This window comes from Entelurus aequoreus, linkage group LG03 (assembly GCF_033978785.1).
Source record: "Entelurus aequoreus isolate RoL-2023_Sb linkage group LG03, RoL_Eaeq_v1.1, whole genome shotgun sequence".
Taxonomy (NCBI): domain Eukaryota; kingdom Metazoa; phylum Chordata; class Actinopteri; order Syngnathiformes; family Syngnathidae; genus Entelurus; species Entelurus aequoreus.
Window position 1 is genome coordinate 10,297,923 of NC_084733.1, and position 21,774 is coordinate 10,319,696.

Genomic DNA, 21,774 nt, shown 5'->3' on the forward strand with positions numbered 1-21,774 from the left:
TTGGTCATTATTGCTGTTGAAGTTGGAGAGCAAGGAGAGAGAGGAGAGAGAGAGAGAGGCATATTGATCGTCCTCCAGGTGAAGGGGAAGGGGGGGGGGGGGCGGAGTTGGAGAGGGGGGGGCCAGGTAGGGTTGCCGGGGGTGGGGGTGGATTTCCTTTTGGCGGGCTTTTTTGAAGACAAAGAGAAAGAGAACAACGAAAATGTTTGTGTAAAGGCGCCTCTAAATCCTGTGTATGCCGCGTCCTCGACCGTCTGGGATCGGGGAGAGGCCGCGTGGACCCCCGCCATCACCGATGTCTGGGTCGCCGTCCACCTCAGCCGCCGCGTCGTTCACCGCCGCTGAGTCGCTGCCTTCTCCGATGACTGGGTTGTCCTCCACCGCCGAGCCTCCGACCGTGTCGATGGACGGGGCGAAGTCCTTCGCCGAGCCGCCGATCGCTGGAGCACAGGTGAGCTTGAGCTGAGATGAGCCGGTAGCCGAGTTAGCTTCGATGGCGACGCTAGCAGTAGCATTGCTAGTCTTCGCCAGTCGGGACAACATTAAACGTGTTGTTGCAGGTCCAGGGTTGAGTTCAGTGTCTCCTGATAGTAGAAGTAATAGTAGTATTTTTGACTTTCTGTCTATCCTTCCAGTCAGGGGCATGTTTCTTCTGCCTCGATGTGCAGTCAAGCATGATGCTAACACGTTAGCTCCAAAGCCAAGGTGCTTCGCTGATGTATTGTCGTGGAGATAAAAGTCACTGTGTATGTCCATTTCGCGTTCTTGACTCTCATTTTCAAGAGGGTAAAGTATCCGAGGAGGTTTAAAATATAAATCCGAGATCCACAGTAGAAAAATGGAGGAAGTGTGGGATAATCCGAGCAGTTGTTTGAATTCCCGATCGGGAGCGAAAGAGAGTGTGACCGCTCATCTCGGCGCCCAGGGACAAAAAAAAAGCAAAGGAGTGAAAACAGGAACTAAAAAGTGTCCAAAAACCAAGCAAAACATAACTAAACAAAACATGATCACAGACATGACAGTTTACATGTTGGCATCATATTTAAAAGGTACCACCTTTTTTCCTGAGGGGAAAAATTGTGACACTTATTTGAGTACTTGGAGCATTTGATGTAAAACAAACAAAAGTTATTCAAAGTTTTATTAATGTAATGTAACTGAACTAAAACATATACTGATTCGGAAAACAAGATTCTTCTGCGGCTTGTGTAATTTCATGTTTTTCCCCAAGTGAGAAATCTTTCCAAATAATATATGATCAATAGCATAATAGAAAAATAGTACTGCTGATTGATATATATTTTTAAATCAGATTAAGCACAAGTTATTCTTCGGTCATTGACCATATCGCAACTTGGGCCGCCTTTCCAGTAACTATCCGCGGTTAAGGTAAAAGAGCATGTAGGGTCAAAATAAAATGTGTGATTAATCGGCGTCAATACATGAATGCGACCTTTTTTTTGTGATTAATCACATGAGGTAGCATGCTATTTTTGACATTCCTAGAAGAGTAAACCCTGCTTGAACACTCATGAGTGTCGAATGCACAGTAAACCACACAGTGATGTGCAATGAGGTTTGAGGTTGGGGAGGCACTGACCCACTAGTCAGATTTACAAACATACAGTATGATGCAATGGCACCGGCTCAAAATCACAAAAACACACAGTATGATGTAAGAATAAAACATTTCAACACACTTAGCACACAATTAACACAGCACTGCAGAGCAGACACTAGACCAGGGGTCCCCAAACTTTTTGACTTGAGGGCCGCATTGGGTTAAAACAATTTGGCCCGGCGCGTGCGCAATGATGTCACGTTATAGATGGGAAAATGCATTTTTAGACAATATGATTTGCCTGAGCGGCTAGGAGACACCGAGAGTAACAAGCGGTGGAAAAAGGATCAGATAGGACAGATTTAAAAAAAATATATGTATATTTTTTTTTACTTGGGACTTCCCGCGGGCCGTAGTTTGGAGACCCCTGCACTAGAGAGTATATCTTACCTTTACTTGTAAATTAAGTCCATTCGCCTTTCCTTCTGGACCTATTCTGTGTTATATGTGTTTTATGTTGCACGATTGCACCAAGAAAAAATCCTAGTTTGTGAACCCGTTCTCAAACAATGGCAATAAAAACTATTCTGATTCTGATTCTGATTCGTATGATTTTGTTATAGAAGTCCTTCTTTTTCTCTTTTTCTTTGAGTTTTAAAAGTCTCTCTTTCTCAATTGAGATAATTGCCACGAAATGCAAGCTCCTGTTTCCCCAAAAAGCAAGTGGTGTTTATCAGGTCTTTTAATATCTCACGATTTTCCTTAATATTGGCATTGTGGATGCTTTATTTAGGCTCCGTTGTTCATTTAGACTAGAGCTAGATCAATACGTGATATTCCAAACGTTTTTAAAGAAATCTGACCTTGAATGTGGGCAGATGAGCTTTCATGTTTTTCGAGGCTTCTTGGCAAGTTTTTCAGATCCATCCCATCCCATCCATTTTCTACAGCTTGTCCCTCTCGGGGTCGCGGGGGGTGCTGGAGCCTATCCCAGCTGCATTCGGGGGGAAAGCAGGGTACACCCTGGACAAGTCGCCACCTCGGTATATCCCATTGGGGTCCAAACTCACCCGTTGAGAATAAAAGGCAGGGAAAGCAATAAAGATGTTCTTTGTAGCACAGCCACAAAGCCATTGTTTTCGAGTGTACCAATCCTTTTGAAATTAAGGGTTATTTTCTGTCCTCAGACCACACACCTTTGAATCAAATCTGGCAGCTCTGGCGTTGGTCTCCTAGTATTAATGACTTCTTGCTTTGATTGAAAATCCAGTGTTGAAAAATTCCTTATTTTAGAAATCAAATCCTCCTGTGAGAGCCATATACTCTTTCTGTCTGTCAAGTTCATGACGTCACTATGGGTACACGGGACGAGAAAAATTGCAGTAATTGTTTTTTTACATCTCTTCACAGAACTACGCAAAGTCCATCAGGCTGTTTGGGGGGAAGCCGATTTGGAAATGCCACAACCGGCCAGCTGATGACCTCGAGAGTCGAAAGAAGTAAATAAATAATAATGATAAATGGGTTGTACTTGTATAGCGCTTTTCTACCTTCAAGGTACTCAAAGCGCTTTGACACTATTTCCACATTCACCCATTCACACACACATTCACACACTGATGGCGGGAGCTGCCAGGCAAGGCGCTAACCAGCAGCCATCAGGAGAAAGGGTGAAGTGTCTTGCCCAAGGACACAACGGACATGACTAGGATGGTAGAAGGTGGGGATTGAACCCCAGTAACCAGCAACCCTTCGATTGCTGGCACAGCCACTCTACCAACTTCGCCACGCCGTCTGTGGCTTCTCTGCAGCGCGGCTGTAACGGAGCAAAGCACCACATGATCGACCACTAGTTGCTTAGTTGCTCCAGTTTGGAATATTTGTCAAGGTTACATAATTGCAAAAAGCTGCAAATTCACTCTGGTGGTTACTGTATTTTCTGGCTGCTACTTTTTTCCCCAAACTTTGAACCCTGCGGTTTATACAAAGGTGTGGCTAATCCATGGATTGTTTATATCTAAATTATGGAATGGATTAAACAAAGAAATCAAACAATGTACTAAAATGATCAACTTTACGAAACTGTTCAAAGTCAAAGTGTATACAAAGTACAAGGAAGAAGAATCCTGATAAAAATCTTAAAACCTTATTAAAAAAGGACAACATTTTAATTAATCTCAAATAGGATGAATAAAGACATAAATGACTTTTCTGTTACGGTTGATCAGCCGTTTTACTGCCGTGTTACAGGCATGGTTTGGAAACAATTAAAAGCCTACTGAAATGAAATTTTCTTATTTAAACGGGGATAGCAGATCCATTCTATGTGTCATACTTGATCATTTCGCGATATTGCCATATTTTTGCTGAAAGGATTTAGTAGAGAACAGCGGCGATAAAGTTCGCAACTTTTGGTCGCTGATAAAAAAGCCTTGCCTGTACCGGAAGTAGCGTGACGTCACAGGTCGAAGGGCTCCTCACATTTGCACATTGTTTACACCAGCAGCGAGAGCGATTCGGACCAAGAAAGCGACGATTACCACATTAATTTGAGCCAGGATGAAAGATTCGTGGATGAGGAAAGTGAGAGTGAAGGATTAGAGTGCAGTGCAGGACGTATCTTTTTTTGCTCTGACCGTAACTTAGGTACAAGGGCTCATTGGATTCCACACTCTCTCCTTTTTCTATTGTGGATCACGGATTTGTATTTTAAACCACCTTGGATACTATATCCTCTTGAAAATGAGAGTCGAGAACGCGAAATGGACATTCACAGTGACTTTTATCTCCACGACAATACATCGGCGAAACACTTTAGCTACGGAGCTAACGGGATATCATCGTACTTAACTGCAGATAGAAACAGAAGAAATAAGCCCCTGACTGGAAGGATAGACAGAAGATCAACAATACTACCAAACCCTGGACCTGTAACCACATGGTTAATGCTGTCCTGCCTGGCGAAGCCTAGCAATGCTGTTGCTAATGACGCCATTGAAGCTAACTTAGCTACGGGACCTCGACAGAGCTATGCTAAAAACATTAGCTCTCCACCTACGCCAGCCCTCATCTGATCATCACCACCCATGCTCACCTGCGTTCCAGCGATCGACGGCGCGACGTAGTACTTCACCACGATGATCGGTGCGGTCGGCGGCCCGTAGACGGAGGAAGTAAACCCAGACAGATGAGGACAGCGGCGCGGCGGCGGACGGCGTTGTAGCTTTCGACGACACCCCGGCCGCCATCAGAGTCGGCAAGAAATATATATATCCCCAAAGTTACGTACGTGACATGCACATAGCAACACGCACGGACGGGCAAGCGATCAAATGTTTGGAAGCCAAAGCTGTACTCACGGTAGCACATCTGCTATCCAACTCAAAGTCCTCCTGGTTGTGTTGCTGTAGCCAGCCGCTAATACACCGATCCCACCTACAGCTTTCTTCTTTGCAGTCTCCATTGTTAATTGAACAAATTGCAAAAGATTCACCAACACAGATGTCCAGAATACTGTGGAATTATGTGGTGAAAACAGACGACTTAAGCTGGCCACCGTGCTATTCCAAAATGTCTGCTTCAACCCGTGACGTCACGCGCAAACGTCATCATACCGAGACATTTTCAGCCGGAAGTTTCCCAGGAAATTTAATAATTGCACTTTATAAGTTAACCCGGCCGTATTGGTATGTGTTGCAATGTTAAGATTTCATCATTGATATATAAACAATCAGACTGCGTGGTCGGTAGTAGTGGGTTTCATTAGGCCTTTAAGGTATGTAAAAAAAAAACATTTACAAAATATTTTTTATGTACCGTATATTTCAGACTATACGGCACACTTAAAATCCTTTCATTTTCTCAAAAATCGACACTGCGCCTTATGTACGGATTAATTCTGGTTGTGTTTACCGACCTCAAAGCAATTTGATTTGGTATATGGTGTAATGATAAGTGTGACCAGTAGACGGCAGTCACACAAAAGCAATCTCCTCAATGATTGTGTGTACCCGGTATATATATATATATATATATATATATATATATATATATATATATATATATATATATATATATATATATATATATATATATATATATATATACATATATATATATATATATATATATATATATATATATATATATATCCATCCATCCATCCATCCATTTACTACCGCTTATTCCCTTCGGGGTCGCGGGGGGCGCTGGAGCCTATCTCAGCTACAATCGGGCGGAAGGCGGTGTACACCCTGGACAAGTCGCCACCTCATCGCAGGGCCAACACAGATAGACAGACAACATTCACACTCACATTCACACACTAGGGCCAATTTAGTGTTGCCAATCAACCTATCCCCAGGTGCATGTCTTTGGAGGTGGGGGGAAGCCGGAGTACGTGGAGGGAACCCACGCAGTCACGGGGAGAACATGCAAACTCCACACAGAAAAATCCCGAGCCCGGGATTGAACTCAGGACTACTCAGGACCTTCGTATTGTGAGGCAGACGCACTAACCCCTCTGCCACTATATATATATATATATATATATATATATATATATATATATATATATATATATATATATATATATATATATATATATATATATATATATATATATAATAATTAATATAGTTTTCTCCTTTCTAGGTTGCGGGAAACGTATGATATTGCTCCCCACATTTTTTGCGAGTTGCACATCCCCAATCATAATTAAGTTAAGTTAAAGTACCAATGATTGTCACACACACACTAGGTGTGGCGAAATTATTCTCTGCATTTGACCCATCACCCTTGATCACCCCCTGGGAGGTGAGGGGAGCAGTGTGCAGCAGCAGTGGGCGCGCCCGGGAATCATTTTTGGTGCTTTAACCCCCATTGACCCCTTTAATGCACATTTTGTCAATCAATCAATCAAAGTTTATTTATATAGTCCTAAATCACGAGTGTCTCAAAGGGCTGCACAAGCCACAATGACAACCTCGGCTCAGATCCCACATCAGGGCAACAAAAATACTCAACCCAATGGGATACAATGAGAAACCTTGGAGGGCACCGCAGATGTGACATCATGCCGTCATCAACTGATGCACAGATGAGTGGTCCACCCCGTCTGTGGTTACCTAATAACCCCTCCACGCAAGAGAGGGGGGCAGAGCAGAAAATAGACGGCAGATCAACTGGTCTAAAAGGGGGGTCTATTTAAAGGCTAGAGTAAACAAATGAGTTTTAAGATGGGACTTAAATGCTTCTACTGAGGTAGCATCTCTAACTTTTACCGGGAGGGCATTCCAGAGCACCGGAGCCCGAATAGAAAACGCTCTATAGCCCGCAGACTTTTTTTGGGCTCTGGGAATCACTAATAAGCTGGAGTTCTTTGAAGGCAGATTTCTTGTCGGGACATATGGTACAATACAATCGGCAAGATAGGCTGGAACTAGACCGTGTAGTATTTTATACGTAAGTAGTAAAACCTTAAAGCCACATCTTAAGTGCACAGGAAGCCAGTGCAGGTGAGCCAGTGTAGGCGTAATATGATCAAACTTTCTTGTTCTTGTCAAAAGTCTAGCGGCCGCATTTTGTACCAACTGTAATCTTTTACAGGAGGCCCGAAAATAATACGTTACAGTAATCGAGACGAGACGTAACGAACGCATGAATAATAATCTCAGCGTCGGTGGTGGACAAAATGGAACGAATTTTAGCGATATTACGGAGATGAAAGAAGGCCGTTTTAGTAACACTCTTAATGTGTGACTCAAATAAGAGAGTTGGGTAGAAGATAATACCCAGATTCTTTACCGAGTCGCCTTGTGTAATTGTTTGGTTGTCAAATGTTAAGGTGGTATTATTAAATAGATGTCGGTGTCTAGCACGACCAATAATCAGCATTTCCGTTTTCTTAGCGTTGAGTTGCAAAAAGTTAGCGGACATCCATTGTTTAATTTCATTAAGACACGCCTCCAGCTGACTACAATCCGGGGTGTTGGTCAGCTTTAAGGCCATGTAGAGTTGGGTGTCATCAGCATAACAGTGAAAGCTAACACCATATTTGCGTATGATGTCACCTAGCGGCAGCATGTAGATGCTGAAGAGTGCAGGGCCAAGAACCGAACCCTGTGCTTGTTGTCACCCACGTTACCTAACATACTCCGAGGTCACATTGTTATGGGAAACACACTGCATCCTGTCAGTAAGATAGGAGTTAAACCAAGAAAACGCTAAGTCTGACATACCAATACGTGTTTTGATATGCTCTAATAAAATATTATGATCGACGGTATCGAAAGTAGCGCTAAGATCAAGAAGCAGCAACATGGATCACGCATCAGCATCCATCGTTAGCAGTAGATCATTAGTCATTTTTGCGAGGGCTGTCTCCGTAGAGTGATTTGCCCTGAAACCGGACTGATCAAAATAGACCCACTTATCGGCAGTGTGCCTTGTAATCCAATGCGCCCTATGGTATGGAAAATACAATAAATATCCCATTTTACAACGTACCAGTATATATCTGTGGTTTATAGTCTGGTGCAGCTAATATAAAAACAAATGTTTTTCTTCAAAAATGTAATAGGTGCGGTTTATAGTCCGAAAAATAAGGTAAACACAATGCAGTACCCAGACATGAATCATTTTAAATCTTAGACAGTGCTGACCTACTTAGCAGTCAGCGCATTTTGATGATTTGTGGGAAATGCAAAAAAAACAACTTTAGCTGTGGTCAAATAAATATATAAAATATTTTAAAATTGCTATAGTGACTACACTGCATACAGCTTCATAATAAAGACATGAATGCAACCAATACCCAGTGTTTCGACTGATATTTCATTGCAATAGTGCTATGTCTAATAATTATATGGACTGCTTCATCTTTGCTATCGAATACTTTTCATATCAAACATGTTTTTGTTTAAAATATTTATTTTTAGTAAGGTTAAGACAGAATCTGTTATGATCAACACAATAAGGAAACACTGACATTTAATATCTCAGACAAAGCTCGACCAAAATATGATATTAACTTATGTTTTGGACAAGTTGCAATGCAATAGCAGTGAATATTGTCTGACTTAAACCCCAGCAAGAAAAGGTGGAATCAGACCGTTAATCCCGTATTACAGGTGTCTGCTTACATGGAGAAGCTTTGTATGGACTCGTGCATGCTTATTAGTCTTGGAGAATGGCTCTTAGCATAATGCCCGTATCAAGTCCTCTCTTTAAAATCACCACTGCAGGCGTAGTGCAATGTATCTATGATATTTGACAGACAGTAATTTCACTGTAAATGATTACCAAGCAGAGGTAATTATCTTGGTATCAAGAGTATGCTGGAAAAATAGCTGCCCCTATGTATGCATCCTAACACATGTAAAGTATCATCAATGCAATATTGTGACTTCCTGCATGACTGAGACAGACAACAGTTGATCTCGCTAGCAGCTCATAACATGACAGTTAAAACAGCCACATATTTAACAATCAAATATGCTAACGATTAGGGGTGTGGGAAAAAATCGATTCGAATTCGAATCGCAATTCTCACGTTGTGCGAGTCAGAATCGATTCTCATTTTTAAAAAATCAATTTTTTTAAATTATTTTTTTTATACATTTTTTTTTAATTATTATTATTTCATTATTAATCAATCCAACAAAACAATACACAGCAATACCATAACAACGCAATCCAATTCCAAAACCAAACCCGACCCAGCAACACTCAGAACTGCAATAAACAGAGCAATTGAGAGGAGACACAAACACGACACAGAACAAACCAAAAGTAGTGAAACAAAAATGAATATTATCAACAACAGTATCAATATTAGTTACAATTTCAACATAGCAGTGATTAAAAATCCCTCATTGACATTATCATTAGACATTTATAAAAAAAAAGAAAAGAACAATAGTGTCACAGTGGCTTACACTTGCATCGCATCTCATAAGCTTGACAACACACTGTGTCCAATATTTTCACAAAGATAAAATAAGTCATATTTTTGGTTCATTTAATAGTTAAAACAAATTTACATTATTGCAATCAGTTGATAAAACATTGTCCTTTACAATTATAAAAGCTTTTTACAAAAATCTACTACTCTGCTTGCATGTCAGCAGACTGGGGTAGATCCTGCTGAAATCCTATGTATTGAATGAATAGAAAATCCTTTTGAATTGAAAAAAAAAATCGATTTTGAATCAAATCGTGACCCCAAGAATCGATATTGAATCGAATCGTGGGACACCCAAAGATTCACAGCCCTACTAACGATATTAAAATGCAAAATGATCAAACAAAAAGCGAAAGCTTGTACAGTTCTGTAATGAACCATTTTCCTGACTACCTTGTTGATTTAATTAATAAAACAAAAGCTGTATTTCTAAAGCATTATAGAGTAATTTGGGTGGTCTTGTTTAAGAAGTACAGTATTGTTGTTAATAATGATAGTGATAATATAAGTAGTACTAGATGTTGTGTTGTGTGGACAAAGCCAAACTAAACTGCCATTTATGGTAACTCTTCACCCTCGGGGTTATGGACGGCTGGCAGCGCTTCATAGCAGCAGTCGCCTCACCAGGGTCCCAACTCCCGCCCCTCTGTTGCGAGTTCTCATGATTGAATGTAACGTGTTTATGTGTGCATTGCATGGAGGTTTTTTCCCACTCCAGACTAGGCCCTCTTAGGAGCCCAGTCTAGATTGTATTTTTTTACTCATCTTCTTCCCCAGCGTTTTTACCTTTTTCTTATCTTTTACGGGGCGCCTTTGGTGACCCATCAGCCTTCATGTTCTGTAACCCTGTAGACTGTTTGTTTGTCTAATCTTGAACGGGTTTGTGCTGAAAACATAGTTTCGTTGTACTTGTACAATAAAGTCCTATCCTATATAAATGTGTGTATTTCCAAAAATGTGAACACATTCCTGACAGACTGAAGTTAACAATTCTAATTATTACAGATGATGTACTGTCAGAGTAAACCACTTTTGGGAAACCAAATCAAGCAAAGAACATAATTTTACCAGTAGAAGGTGTGATACTGTTTCCCCCCCCAGTCCTCATCTTACCTGTCAGGCCAGTTTGAGGCACTGAGTGTTAAAGCTGTCGCCTTCTCGACAGGCCACGGCCTCCAAAAGTGCCTGCTTTTTCTGGGTGCTGCGTGACGATTCCAGCTCATACATAGTGGTCAGGTTGAAGAGCACGCTCTCATGCAGGTAGAGTGCTGGGTCCTGTTGAACCAGGCCTTCCAGCTTGCCAGAGACTCCTTGAGCCGGCCCAGGTAGAGCAGGCACACCGCTGCATTGTTGTTAGCCTTGTTAGGAATTAAGTTGTGCATTAAATTGTTGTTTATTTGCCCCGGAAAAAAAAGACAATCATGACACTTCAGTAAAGATTCAGTACATATATTAACAATTACTTGGATTTTACGGACGTCACGTCCAGCTCACGTCCTGCCCATTAAATATGGGTGGTGGTCAAGCTAGCTCTGTTCTCAATGAGTACTAGGCAGTGACGTGCGGTGAACTAAACACCAGGTGAAGCATAGATACTTTTGGAGTTTTTTTTCTTCTTTTTTTTAACTTAAATTCATATGTGCAGCTCTACTCATTGTGAGATTTAGGTTGCACATTAGAGTAGTGGAATGAAGACACTGAACTAGTGCTTCAGGACTGCTTTGGGAGTACAGACTGGGACATGTTCAAAACTGCTGCTCAGAGGGATGACGGTACTGTGGGCATAGAGGAATATGCTTCCAGTGTAACTGGCTACATCAGCACATGTGTGGAAAACATTGTTCCCACAAAACAATACAAGATATACCCAAACCAAAAACCCTGGATTAACTGTGATGTTCGGTCCAAGCTACATGCCCGCTCCACTGCATTTGTCTCAGGCAACGCTGAGGACTACAAGAAGGCCAGATATGACCTGCGTAAATCCATCAGCGAGGCCAAGGGAAATACAGACTAAAGCTGGAGGGATTCTACTCCACCGCAGATTCCTGGCGCATGTGGCGAGGCCTGCAACACATCACAGACTACAAGCAGGGGAGCAGGGGGGTCACAAACAGCCAACGCTCACTGCCAGATGAGCTGAATGAGTTCTACGCCCGCTTCGAGGTCCTCAACACCAACCAACAGAGAGGGGTTCTGACCACGGAGCGCACGCAGGACCCACCACTCACTGTGACAACAGCAGAGGCACGTACAGTTCTGAGGAGAACAAACCCACGGAAGGCAGCCGGCCCAGACAACATCCCTGGCCCGGCCCTCAGGGTGTGTTCATCAGAGCTGGCTGACGTACTTGCTGACATATAAAACTTGTCACTAGCACAAGCTGTTGTGCCCACCTGCTTCAAGACCACCACCATCGTGCCCCTGCCAAAGAAAAACACTGTGACCTGTCTGAATGACTATCGCCCTGTTGCACTCACCCCAATAGTGATGAAGTGCTTCGAGAGGATAGTCATGTCACACATCAAAAAGACCATCCCAGACACACTGGACCCTCTACAGTTTGCCTACCGGCAGAACCGGTCCACTGAGGATGCAGTCAACACCGTCATCTACACCACCCTCACCCACTTAGAGGGCAAGGACACCTATGCCAGGCTATTATTCATTGACTACAGCTCTGCTTTTAACACGGCATGCCATCCAAAATTCTCAGCAACTTCTATAGAAGTACGGTTGAGAGTGTCCTTACCAGCTCAATCACGGTCTGGTATGGAAACTGCACTGCTAAGGACAGGAAGGCACTCCAGCGAGTGATTAAAACTGCTCAGTACATATCAGGAGCAGCCTTCCCCTCACTACAGAACATGTACTCTACCAGGGCCACCAGGAGAGCACACAACATCATAAAGGACAGTACACACCCCCAGCACAGTCTCTTCAGCCTCCTACCATCAGGCAGACGATACAGGAGCCTGAAAGCCAGGACTACGAGACTGACAAACAGTTTCTACCCACAGGCCATCAGGCTTGTGAATGCTAACTTGTGAATGCTAGCTACCCCCCCCCCCCCCCTGTTTTACTTTTATCTTTTTGAACAAAAGACAGCTACCATGACCACCCCTGAACTGTGAACCATCACTGTAGACACTTTTCACCTTTGATCACTAAAGACACTTTAACTGCTGCTGTGACCAAATGTCACCTCCATATTTATACTGTTGACTGTCAATCAGAATGTGCAATAATGTTATGTTACTTACTGTGCCTTGTATACACATTTTAATTTTAATTTTAGCTAAGTACCGTGTGACTTGTTGAAGGGTGGACTAGCAAAGTAAGATTTTCATTGTACGGCAAACTGTCTGTTTAACTGTGCATATGACAATAAACAATCTTGAATCTTGAATCTTGAAGAGTAACAGGAAAAAGAAGGGAGTTATTCGCTTTCATAAAAATGTTATCATAATAATATTATGATATGATAAATGGGTCCAAAAAGTATTTGATACAGTTGTTATTAAATGATTTTTGGTCCTATTTGCTTTTAACAAAATAAATCAAGTATTGTGAGTGTATCTTACCTTTCTGTATTTGTATCTGAAGCAGCAATAGCTATCCTCCGTGAAAATGTACTTTGTATGATCACATTCATTTTGACTTAAAGTCCAGTTTAGAGAAGTATTTCATTGGATACAGTATATAATCCTCCTTTAATATTGGCAGACACATTAATTTAATTCAATTTAATTCCAAGCAATAAAACAGTATTTTTGCATCTGACAAAAAACACCCACAAACGCTGGGTTACGCTGATAAAAATGCCATGTTTGTTATAAATACAGTTTAAGAAAAAAAAAGGCTGGCTTCCGCTGGAGAGACATGTGTCTGCTAGCTTGAGCGCCCCCACTTCTCCCAGTGTGGCGAGTCAGAGTACTGCAGAGGCATTGAACTGCAAGTTGACAATATATCACCCCCTACCTTGAGGCAGAGGTACTTGCTGCCTCATGGCCTGCCTTTCCCCCGTGGCAACAAGCATGTGCACCCTCGCGCGCAATACACTTTGTGTGTAGCCGTGGAGGCACCACCTGTGTGTGCCTCACTTCTTGTCTGCCGCATTAATTTCATCAGGAAACACGGAATTTCCGCGATTTTGACCATGAACAATATCAAAATATACAGGAACCACACCAAAATCACCTAGAAAGCATAGACCAAAAGAGAAATATTCCAACTTATTTTATTTTATTACTTCGTTTTTGAAGAGTGTCCGCCCTGAGATCGGTAGGTTGCAGTGACGTGCGGTGAGGTTCATGGCTGGTGAGGCACTGACTTCATCACAGTCAGATTTACAAACATATGAACCCTAAAGAGTATCTTATTCACCATTTGATTGGCAGCAGTTAACGGGTTATGTTTAAAAGCTCATACCAGCATTCTTCCCTGCTTGGCACTCAGCATCAAGGGTTGGAATTGGGGGTTAAATCACCAAAAATGATTCCCGGGCGCAGCGCCGCTGCTGCCCACTGCTCCCCTCACCTCCCAGGGAGTGAGCAAGGGGATGGGTCAAATGCAGAGGACAAAGTTCACCACATGTGTGTGACAATCATTGGTACTTTAACTTAACTTCAACTTTACACATACAAACTGTAGCGCACAAAAAAGCACATTTAATTAAAAAAAAACATTATTATGGTCTTACCTTTACTTATAAATTAAGTCCATGCGCCGCTCCTTCTGAACAAAAGCATCGATAACTTGTTTATAGAAGTCTTCCTTATCTTTCTTCAGTTTTAAAAGTCTCTCTGTCTCGATGGAGATGATCCTTTAATTATTACCTCCTGCTTCGATTGAAAGTCCAGTTTAGAAAACTGTTTTATTTTAGATATGTAATCCTCCATGTTAGTAGTCCAGGCAAAAGGAAAAAATAAACGATCGCTGCTAATTGTTGCTGCTTGTTGTCACTTCTTCTGCAGCCGAGTAGTCGCAAGAATGATCTCTGGGATCACTACCGCCCTCTACCACCAGGAGGCGGGATTACTGCGAGCCTCACACAGTGCATCTTTTGCAGCCGTTTTATGATTGCTCAGCACAAGAAATATGTTACACACATACAGTTGTTGACAAAATACACTGTACATTATTATTATTATAGAGGTTTGTGTGAAATAGGGACAGATACAAAAACATAGACATCTGAAACAGTTATCCGATGCATGCATCACAGTGTTTGTAGCCAAAGCTAATTTACAACACTTGTCCCCAACAACAACAACAACACAGATCCAACATCATTAAAATAGGAAAATAAAAAATAGAATGAGTTGATAATAATGATAATAGTAATAACACAGACAAAGTGCAAACTAGATAAAAGCCAATAATAATAATAATAACACAAACAAATTGCAGACTAGATTATATTATATACCTCAGCTAACTAAACTATGGAAATGTATAATATAATTCATATAGCAATACGGTCTCACGCACAGCAGGCCAGCAGTTAGCCGAGTCACTGCGCAATCCATGGTGAGGCTCAACTCAGTGACGTGCCTCAACTGGCTGGTGACTCACCGCAAGTCTCTTCTCAGTATTTGAATGGCAAATGTGAAAATTCAGCGATTTTGAATAAAAATAATCTGAAACTGGTGAAGTTAAATGGAAAACTAGAATGAGACAGTCAGAGATTACAAAGAGAAACATAGCCAGGACTTGTGATCTCGCCAGAAAGATGTCCAGGCATCGAGTAATTGTCTCTGGCCCCCTGCCTGCGAGAGGCAATGATGAGAGATATAGCAGATTAGTCTCGCTTAACAAGTGGCTGACTAGCTTCTGTAGGCAACAGGGACTAATGTTTATTGATAACTGGCCCTCTTTCTGGGGCAAACCAGGCTTGCTGATGAGAGACGGCCTTCACCCTAACCAGGAAGGCGCCATCATCCTGTCTAGAAACATAGACTACTATTTAAGTCTCACTTGACTGACTACACTAGAGCAAGCCCGGTCACAGGCAATTACAATGTCTGTTAGTCCGGGTGAGCAGTCAGTTAAGCTAGAACTAGCCAGCGCCAGGCTGGATAATCCATGTACGCATAGCAATTCTCTTAGAATAATACACAATTCACATAATGTTTTTTCTGTTGTGTCTGTGTCAGAGGTGGACATGCATTCTACTGAGGTGGCAAATTATGATATGTCCAGTCTATTGCAGCACCAAGCAAACAATCGGAAAATTCCCGTCATATCAATTCCTAGATATGGTCGAAACTATTTAAAGTGCACTACGCATAATAAACGCAACATTGTTAATATTGCCACTACGGATAATCTTAACAAAAACTCATCAAAACAGCCCAATACCTATAATATGGGCTTTTTAAACATAAGATCATTGTCTCCCAAGGCGTTATTAGTTAATGAGGTCATTAGAGACAACAATCTTAACGTCATTGGTCTTAGCGAAACCTGGCTCAAACCAGACAAATTTTTTGCGCTCAATGAGGCATCTCCTCCTAACTATACGAATGCGCATGTTGCCCGTCCTCTTAAAAGGGGAGGGGGTGTCGCACTAATATACAATGAAAATTTCAACCTTACCCCTAACCTAAATAATAAATATAAATCGTTTGAGGTGCTTACTATGAGGTCTGTCACACCGCTACCTCTCGACCTGGCTGTTATCTACCGCCCCCCTGGGCCCTATTCGGACTTTATCAGTGAATTCTCAGAGTTCGTTGCTGATCTAGTGACGCACGCCGACAATATAATCATAATGGGGGACTTTAATATCCCTATGAATACCCCATCGGACCCTCAGTGCGTGGCGCTCCAAACCATAATTGATAGCTGTGGTCTTACACAAATAATACATGAACCCACGCATCGCAACGGTAATACAATAGATCTAGTGCTTGTCAGGGGTGTCACCACCTCCAAAGTTATGATACTTCCATATACTAAAGTAATGTCCGATCATTACCTTATAAAATTTGAAGTTTTGACTCATTGTCAACAAGCTAATAATAATAATAACTGCTATAGCGGCCGCAACATTAATGCTGCCACAACGATGACTCTTGCTGACCTACTGCCTTCGGTAATGGCACCATTCCCAAATTATGTCGGCTCTATTGATAACCTCACTAACAACTTTGACGATGCCTTGCGCGAAATTATTGATAGTATAGCACCGCTAAAGCAAAAAAGGGCCCCTAAAAGGCGCACCCCATGGTTTACAGAAGAAATTAGAGCTCATAAATTATCATGTAGAAAACTGGAACGCAAATGGCGCGCGACTAAACTTGAGGTTTTCCATCAAGCATGGAGTGATAGTTTAATAACTTATAAACGCATGCTTACCTTAGCTAAAGCTAAATACTACTCAAATCTCATCCGCCTCAACAAAAACGATCCTAAATTTCTGTTTAGTACAATAGCATCGCTAACCCAACAAGGGACTCCTCCCAGTAGCTCCACCCACTCGGCAGATGATTTTATGAATTTCTTTAATAAGAAAATTGAACTCATTAGAAAGGAGATTAAAGACAACGCATCCCAGCTACAACTGGGTTCTATTAACACAAATACGACTGTATATACGACGGACACTGCCCTCCAAAATAGTCTCTCTTTTTTTGATGAAATAACATTAGAGGAATTATTACAGTGTGTAAGTGGGATAAAACAAACAACATGTTTACTTGACCCACTTCCTGGGAAACTTATCAAGGAACTGTTTGTATTATTAGGTCCATCAGTGTTAAATATTATAAACGTATCACTTTCCTCCGGCACTGTTCCCCTAGCATTCAAAAAAGCGGCTATTCATCCTCTGCTCAAAAGACCTAACCTCGATCCTGACCTCATGGTAAACTACCGACCGGTCTCCCACCTTCCGTTTATTTCCAAAATTCTCGAAAAAATTGTTGCACAGCAGCTAAATGAACACTTGGTGACTAACAATCTCTGTGAACCTTTTCAATCCGGTTTCAGGGCAAATCACTCTACGGAGACAGCCCTCGCAAAAATGACTAACGATCTATTGCTAACGATGGATTCTGATGCGTCATCTATGTTGCTGCTTCTTGATCTTAGCGCCGCTTTCGATACCGTCGATCATAATATTTTATTAGAGCGTATCAAAACACGTATTGGTATGTCAGACTTAGCCTTGTCTTGGTTTAACTCTTATCTTACTGACAGGATGCAGTGCGTCTCCCATAACAATGTGACCTCGGACTATGTTAAGGTAACGTGCGGAGTTCCCCAGGGTTCGGTTCTTGGCCCTGCACTCTTTAGTATTTACATGCTGCCGCTGGGTGACATCCTACGCAAGTACGGTGTTAGCTTTCACTGTTATGCTGATGACACTCAACTCTACATGCCCCTAAAGCTGACCAACACGCCGGATTGTAGTCAGCTGGAGGCGTGTCTTAATGAAATTAAACAATGGATGTCCGCTAACTTTTTGCAACTCAACGCTAAGAAAACGGAAATGCTGATTATCGGTCCTGCTAGACACCAACATCTATTTAATAATACCACCTTAACATTTGACAACCAAACAATTACACAAGGCGACTCTGTTGATGTGTTGGATCCACTGTGGACTGGACTTTCACAATGTTATGTCAGACCCACTCGACATCCATTGCTTTCGGTCTCCCCTAGAGGGGGGGGGTTACCCACATATGCGGTCCTCTCCAAGGTTTCTCATAGTCATTCACCGACGTCCCACTGGGGTGAGTTTTTCCTTGCCCGTATGTGGGCTCTGTACCGAGGATGTCGTTGTGGCTTGTACAGCCCTTTGAGACACTTGTGATTTAGGGCTATATAAATAAACATTGATTGATGATTGATTGAAAATAACTTTATAGTATAATCACTGGATACATATAACAATTTAATTATTTTTTTTTCTTTTTACATTTTTTTTCTTTCCATGATGGCACGTGAGGCCCAGCCTCACCTGCCTTCCCTGACTGCACGTCACTGGTAGGTTGTGAGTTCAAACCCCGGCCGAGTCATACTTAAGACTATAAAAATGGGACCCATTACCTCCCTGCTTGGCACTCAGCATCAAGGGTTGGAATTGGGGGTTACATCACCAAAAATGATTCCCGGGCGCGGCCACCACTGCTGCTCACTACTCCCCTCACCTCCCAGGGGGTGATCAAGGGTGATGGGTCAAATGCAGAGAATAATTTCGCCACACCTAGTGTGTGTGTGACAATCATTGGTACTTCAACTTCAACAACTCATGGTTAAGCCTTTTATCCCCCTGGTGGCAAGGTGAGGCACTGCATTTAAGTAATAATAGACGGCAAACCCAATTGATGGTGTATTTAAAACAAAACTAACATCATTTATGCTGTAATTCATACTAAACTAACACATACAACTTGAGTTCATTTAGCCTACAGCAGTCTTTGTCACGTGATGATTTGACTATCAGATCGACCGAGGGTACTTGAAGGCAGCACTGTCCGCCGTTGAGACAGAACGAGCTACGCTTGTCCTGCTTCACGTCTTGTTGTGGCGGTTTACGGCGCGCTCAACATGGGGATCGAAGCTTGGTACATGGACAACTCTGACGAAGACCAGAGGAAGCCGCACAAACTTCAGCCAAATCAGCCCGTTTTGTTGGAGACTTTAAAAAACATCGGAGTTCTTCACTGGAAGGTAACGGTTACGTCACAGCCACGATAGTCACATGCTGATCATTCCAGCTGGTGTCTGCAAATGACACTTTTTTGTGACCCCAAGTAGTGCTTAGCGGCATTTTTTGTTCTTGTGTTGTGTTGCTGTTTGTTTAATGTCACTTTGACTGTGTTGTTGTTGCAGCTGAATGCAGACATCCATGAGGATGACCCACAGTTGCAGCTGATCAGGGAAGAGCAAGGCTACCCTTCCATGGACATCATCACCGTTGAGAAGAACACACTGGCAAATTATGAGGAGATGGTAATTACAAGTCACTGTGTTATATGAACACAGTGCTACCTCCTGCTTTTATTAGTAATATGTTCCAAAAGCCAAAGCACTTTGTCTCATATATAATGCACATGCAATTGCCGTTCTAGGTATTAAAACAAAACATATTTTATACAGACTAATGATGGTTTTACATGCAAAACATACAGTATATATCAATATAAATGACAATTGAAAATGGATAAACACCACTTTTACCTTTTATTGGAGGCTTTTGTTGGCTAAGGCGATGATGAGAAGGTTATTTATTTCTTGAATTCAGTCATGCTTCTTGCGCCTCTTTTTTTAAAATCAAAGTCCTGACTCTTTGGCCTCCATGGTAGATTTTTTGCACCTGTATTCTCATCAATAAAAACAGCAAAGACTGACCGAGTCACTAACGTGGTATTCTTAGTTGGAGCACTCGAGTCCCATGAACTCGTTTGTTACAGGCATTGTTTGACTGTATGATAATATAGTCGGTGTAAACGGTCAATGTATCTTTATTTAATTTTAGTTTTATGAATGGGGATCAAAAAACAAATAACATTTGGTTTATTTGAATGTAATTTAAAAATTTAGGGGGAAAAATATTTTAATTTTTTGCGTTGAAAAGCAGTAACTACATCTAAAAATAGTTTTCATATGTGAATCTTGTCTGTCTATCTGCGTTGGCCCTGCGATGAGGTGGCGACTTGTCCAGGGTGTACCCCGCCTTCCGCCCGAATGCAGCTGAGATAGGCTCCAGCACCCCCCGCGACCCCGAAAGGGACAAGCGGTAGAAAATGGATGGATGGATGGATGGATGGATATTTGTTTTCCAGTGTCAGAATCTAAAAAAATACATCTGTTTTTGGTCAGTTTCTTCGTTTCTGCTGAGTAATGATTTTCATTTTTGTTGTGAAAAATAATAAACTTATATCTAGTTATTGCTCATTGATGCTGTAAAAGAAAAAAACATTTGTTTTTCAATGTAATTTTTTGTGTTTCAAAACAAAATAAACTTTTTTTCAATTTGCGTGAATTAGATGACCGTAAACCGGAGAAAGCTTACTGCAAAAATGTCAGTCAAACCGATTCACAACAAAAGTGGGGCGGAGGAATACCAAGGTCCGCTGTTCATGCATTTCAAAAAAGTCATGTATTCACAAACATATCTTTTGAATGAACGTTTCGATGTCTCTCAGTTAAAAAGGTTCTATACGGAACACCTACATTTGGACAATGAGCTTCGCTACATCCTTGATGGCCAGGCATATTTCGACGTCCGGGACAAGGAGGACCGCTGGATAAGAATCGCTGTGGGCAAAGGTGACCTGATTACGCTGCCAGCTGGCATATACCACCGCTTCACATTGGACGAGACCGTAAGTTTGAATTACACTTGGAAAAATAAAATAATGATTGCTGGATTAATTTGCTCTCAAACTTTTTTCACCGAGTACCACCTTAGAAAATATTTGGCTCTCCAAGTACCACCATAATGACCAAAATTAAAATGCAGTAGCGTAGTAGGCCTTAATATTCATTAAAAAAAGGCTACCGTTTTATTTAACAATACATAAAAACATTTGGTCACAGTAACATCACACACAGTTTGAACAGTAACACTGTGTTTGAATATTTAATTAAGTGATTATTTGGCGTACTACTAAATGCCCTAGTTATTAATCGGCTTGGTGAATATGATAACACCATCCAAACTAGGGGTCTTCAACATTTTTTTCTTCGGAGAGCTACTTTTTATAAAATGAAAATCTCCTGAGAGCTACTAAATTTTCATAACTTATTTTAACGCAAACAAAGGGAATAAGCTTGTTTGGCCAGGACATAAACATGTTGGTATCTACAACTCATATTTTGTGTTAAAAAATCTACAAAAAAATATGTTCATCTGCTTCTTGCATTTCTTTCTAGTTCAGGTTTTGAAATCATTGTTAGAGCTATTTTGACAAAAGTAAATGTTTTGTTTGTGACTGACAACATTTGAGTTGTATTTTAATTAGGAAGCAGGCATCCACTCTAAAAGTGTGGTTGTTTTTGTTCTATTCTGTGGTCATTATTTAGAGGTACACTGTCTGAATTGAACAGTTAGGCATTTAAATACTGAGAGTTTGAGCAGATATATTTTGACCTTTTGGTGAGCAACTCAAAATCAAAACTGGTTGGAGACCCCTGATCCAAACATTCCAAAACCTTGGATAAGAACCTCCTGGCCTGAGAACAGTGTTGCTGGGTCTTCCGGCATGACAACCCAAACCATGCTGTTACAAAC

General features: G+C 41.5%; 1 protein-coding gene across 1 annotated transcript; it reads left to right on the forward strand.

The window, feature by feature from the left end:
* Window positions 1-19,038: 19,038 nt before the first annotated feature.
* Window positions 19,039-21,594, forward strand: LOC133647155 (acireductone dioxygenase-like). The gene is made up of 4 exons (XM_062043298.1): window positions 19,039-19,208; window positions 19,371-19,490; window positions 20,687-20,940; window positions 21,567-21,594. The coding sequence occupies exons 1-4, from the start codon at window positions 19,086-19,088 to the stop codon at window positions 21,592-21,594; spliced, it is 525 nt and encodes a 174-aa protein (XP_061899282.1). The 5' UTR covers window positions 19,039-19,085.
* Window positions 21,595-21,774: the final 180 nt, after the last annotated feature.

Coding starts and splice junctions, on each gene's coding strand:
- LOC133647155 (XM_062043298.1), top strand. CDS start 19,086: ATGGGGATCGAAGCTTGGTACATGGACAACTCTGACGAAGACCAGAGG. Junction 19,209..19,370: donor TCGGAGTTCTTCACTGGAAG/GTAACGGTTACG, acceptor TTGTTGTTGCAG/CTGAATGCAGACATCCATGA. Junction 19,491..20,686: donor TGGCAAATTATGAGGAGATG/GTAATTACAAGT, acceptor GATGTCTCTCAG/TTAAAAAGGTTCTATACGGA.